General features: G+C 38.3%; 1 protein-coding gene across 2 annotated transcripts; it reads left to right on the forward strand.

Moving 5' to 3' along the window:
• The first annotated feature begins 291 nt into the window (after nt 1-291).
• On the forward strand, nt 292-1,825 carry LOC124666732 (jasmonate-induced protein homolog). Of its 2 annotated transcripts, none has more exons than XM_047204061.1 (3): nt 292-353; nt 776-1,148; nt 1,400-1,825. In XM_047204061.1, the coding sequence occupies exons 2-3, from the start codon at nt 792-794 to the stop codon at nt 1,580-1,582; spliced, it is 540 nt and encodes a 179-aa protein (XP_047060017.1). In that variant the 5' UTR covers nt 292-353; nt 776-791; the 3' UTR covers nt 1,583-1,825. The 2 variants fall into 2 exon arrangements, with proteins under 2 accessions (XP_047060017.1, XP_047060016.1); XM_047204060.1 differs by having other exon boundaries at nt 788-1,148.
• The last annotated feature ends 1,614 nt before the right edge of the window (nt 1,826-3,439 follow it).

Consider the following 3,439-nt stretch of genomic DNA (forward strand, 5'->3'; position numbering starts at 1 on the left):
AAAGATTTTTTAAGAGTTTGTCTACCATTTTACATACATAATCACCCATCAATGGCTGGCGACGAAGACTATAGAAAACCGGAGCCATCTCAGGCTTTCCAATTAGAAGTAGACAACTCTTAATCGAAACGTCTCTAGTGGATATCCAGCTGGGTAGGGAATTTACTTTTGAGAAGATGCGATAAGCAGAAATTCTTTTACGATGAGGGGATAAAGAATTATTCTATTTTTACCATTGGTTCTAATGCTATAAATACCCAACAGGTGCTTCTTCATGTACTCACCCCATTGCGCTGATAGATGCAATATCTCCTACGCTGAACTCAATCACCACTTTCTTTAGCTCCATACAGGTAGCTTGTTTTCTTATATCAGTTTTTTTCTGACCTAATCATGGTTATGGATTTTCCTAGGATTAAAACTGATTGGTTATAGTAGTAGTAGTATTATTATTATATACAAAAGAATAGTACATATTATTTTGGATAATCATTAAGTTGTATTTTAGTTTCTTTGTAATGAAATTACTACTTATCATAACCATATCTTCCTGCTGACTTTTGTTGGATTACTTTATTTACTCCATGAATTAGGAGGGGAACGTACATATGTATGAATGCATGGTATGTAAACACATGGAAAGGAATCCCAAAAATCGAGATTAATCTCCATATAGGTCTACTTTCCTTGGTTAATCTTAAAAAGTTTGTAATTCAAAAACCATCTAGGATCTTAAAATCATCTGTACTGGCTTGATTTAATATGTTACATTTAGGGATTGACGCAGGATAATGGCATCAATCCAGTGTGAGAAGAAGGATGTGGAACTCAGTTTGGAGGAGAAAGCAAGTTTAGATGAGCTCACCAAGCAAGCTGAGCACTCGTTGAACTCTCAGGAACTGCTAGCAGGTGCTTTGAAGAATCAAACAACGGGGCCCCTGAGTATTATTGCTAGCAAGATATTTGCAGGACAGGTTGTCAGAAACTTCCCCAACCCTCTTTGCAATTTGGATGGTTTCGCCATGTCAGGCACGTTCGTCAAAGGTGTCGTCAAGGCTGCTGTGGTGTATTCCGCCAAAAACAAAGCTGGTGTAGAATGTGGATGGCTCCTTGCCTTTTCCGACACCACAAATTCTGCTGGAGGGAGGGTAAGCACACAATTATACACACTCTTTTACTAACAACTCAACTTCTTCAAAAAATAAACAAATAAACAAATACTAAAAAGGAAAATATAAAGAGCTGGGATGATAATAGAAAACGTAAAAAAACATGGTGAAATAAGCTCATCATAACAGATGTGGAAATAAAATGTGCCCCGAATAAAAAATGTGGCAGTGATTTATTTTAAAAATTATAATTAATAATAAACTTTTATGTTTTCTTTTAAATGGGGCAGGTATATGTGGAATGTGGCCATAAAGGTAAATTTAGCAACATCAATTGGGCACAAGTTGAGCACAAACTGGAGAAATCTGGGGCCATTGCTAAAGCATATGACATAGAGACCGGAACCTCACTCTATGCTGGAATTTGTGGACCTACCGGAAAATCTGCTGTCGGTGCAGGATTCCTTGTTTAACTAAGTTTAATCAAGGATGTACTAGATTTGGTGGACTATTAAATATTGTAATAATCTCGCAACTGTGTTGCGTGTAGCAATCATGTGTGATATGCTACATACTACCTTTTATTTTCATGTTTATCTTTTTTGTTTACACTTTGTAATAATAAGGGCCGGGTACACCTTAGGGTGCAAAGGCCAGAAGGGCTGCTCTTCAATATATAATATCAAGATCCACCAGATCATTATCTATTATAAATATCATTGGATGTATGTTTGTATGTTTAGTTTGTCTAACTATGACATCGAATGGCATTGATCATTGATGTCGCATTTTTTTTTTGACTGTTTGTTTTCTAAGTTGGTCTTCACGAGTAAATTGGTGTTCTTGGACAACCAAGTATATGATAAATATTTTATCTGTAAAGTGCTTACATAATATAATGAATCATTCCTGAGTTGGCCATAGTTTTTACAAAACAAACATCTGAATAATCTCCTGAACTATAGGGGTTTGCTTGGCTTACATAATGTGTGTTTAGCTATATGTAACACCCCATCTGTCAACCATACATGTCGATGCCATCACAAATTAATAACAACCACGACACGTGATAATAAGACATTTTGGCATTAAAATACGTATTTAAAAATATATGACAAATTCTTTCCATATAAGTTAATTAAACATCCACAGAGCTAGTAACCCACAAATGTCACCCCAAGATATATATGAAATAAAGACCAATGCCTTCAACTACATAGTTATATTATTTTTTACTATTAAACGACAATATGACATGTACGTTCGCACACGGTGGATCGATCAATCGTCTCCAGCCCCCTCTGGCCCATTTACAATCAAACCAGCCCAAAAGCAAAGAAATGAGTCAAACTATGCTAGAACAAAAGGCGAAAAAAAATGACCGACCAACCAAAGAAGCGATGGTGCCAGTAGGGGAAGTGGCAGGGCCACTACTGCTGGTATGCCCGACATGGTGCAAGAAGGGGCAGAGGAAGCTACCTCCACTGCAACCATGATGCAAGCACGGGCTATTTGTTTCTTGCGGGGCCCAATTGAACAAGCCATAGAATTGCAATGCAATTTTGAAATAGGGCAAAATATTTTGTCTGATTTTTTTTAAAGAAGGCCAAAATTCCGGGTGTTACAAGAGGACGCAGCTGATGCGGGGAGTGGTGGAGGTTGGGCAAAGCATGGAAGACGATGCCAAAAATGAAGGACAAGATGATGCGGGGCTGTAGACACATAGTTGAACGAACGAGACATGGCGGTGGCCATCGAGGAAGCATATGTGGAGGATGTAGTTGGGGCCATGGTGAAGAGGAAGAGGGCTACGTGCTGCAGCTCGGTGCAAGGAATGGGGCGGTAGTTGAGGCCGGGCGCTAGAGGGAGCGCAGCTTCGTGGATCATGGAAATGGATGTGGCGGCAGTTGATATGTGCATTTTGCATCATGTTTGTACTTATGTTTCCCATTAGTAGTTTTAGTATTTTAGTATTTACCAAGCTCATCCACACATATTTGCCGATTTCATGAGGATTCTAGTAGAAATAGAAGTATAAAGTAAAATAAAGCGAGGAAGTAATTTTTTGGATAAAATATGCTTATTAGAAGATACAAAATGCTTCCAAACATATATCCACAAACATGGGAGTCACGCAAAGGAGGAACAATGTGCGAAAATAAGTTCATAGAACATTTAACGATCAACATTATGGTCAACCGCGGTCGCACTGCTCGCCATGCCGAGGTTCTACGACTCATAACCGTAGTTGAAAACATGTTTGGTAAAACCATCTTATAGTTGCAACTAGGTCATAACCATTAAGTTTCATGTGCAACATGAACATAGTA

This window comes from Lolium rigidum, chromosome 6 (assembly GCF_022539505.1).
Source record: "Lolium rigidum isolate FL_2022 chromosome 6, APGP_CSIRO_Lrig_0.1, whole genome shotgun sequence".
Taxonomy (NCBI): domain Eukaryota; kingdom Viridiplantae; phylum Streptophyta; class Magnoliopsida; order Poales; family Poaceae; genus Lolium; species Lolium rigidum.

Bases quoted from the DNA above. Each gene is read 5' to 3' on its own strand.
- LOC124666732 (XM_047204061.1), top strand. From the start codon at position 792: ATGGCATCAATCCAGTGTGAGAAGAAGGATGTGGAACTCAGTTTGGAG. The intron at 1,149-1,399 runs GTAAGCACACAA...TAAATGGGGCAG, and splicing joins CAAATTCTGCTGGAGGGAGG to GTATATGTGGAATGTGGCCA.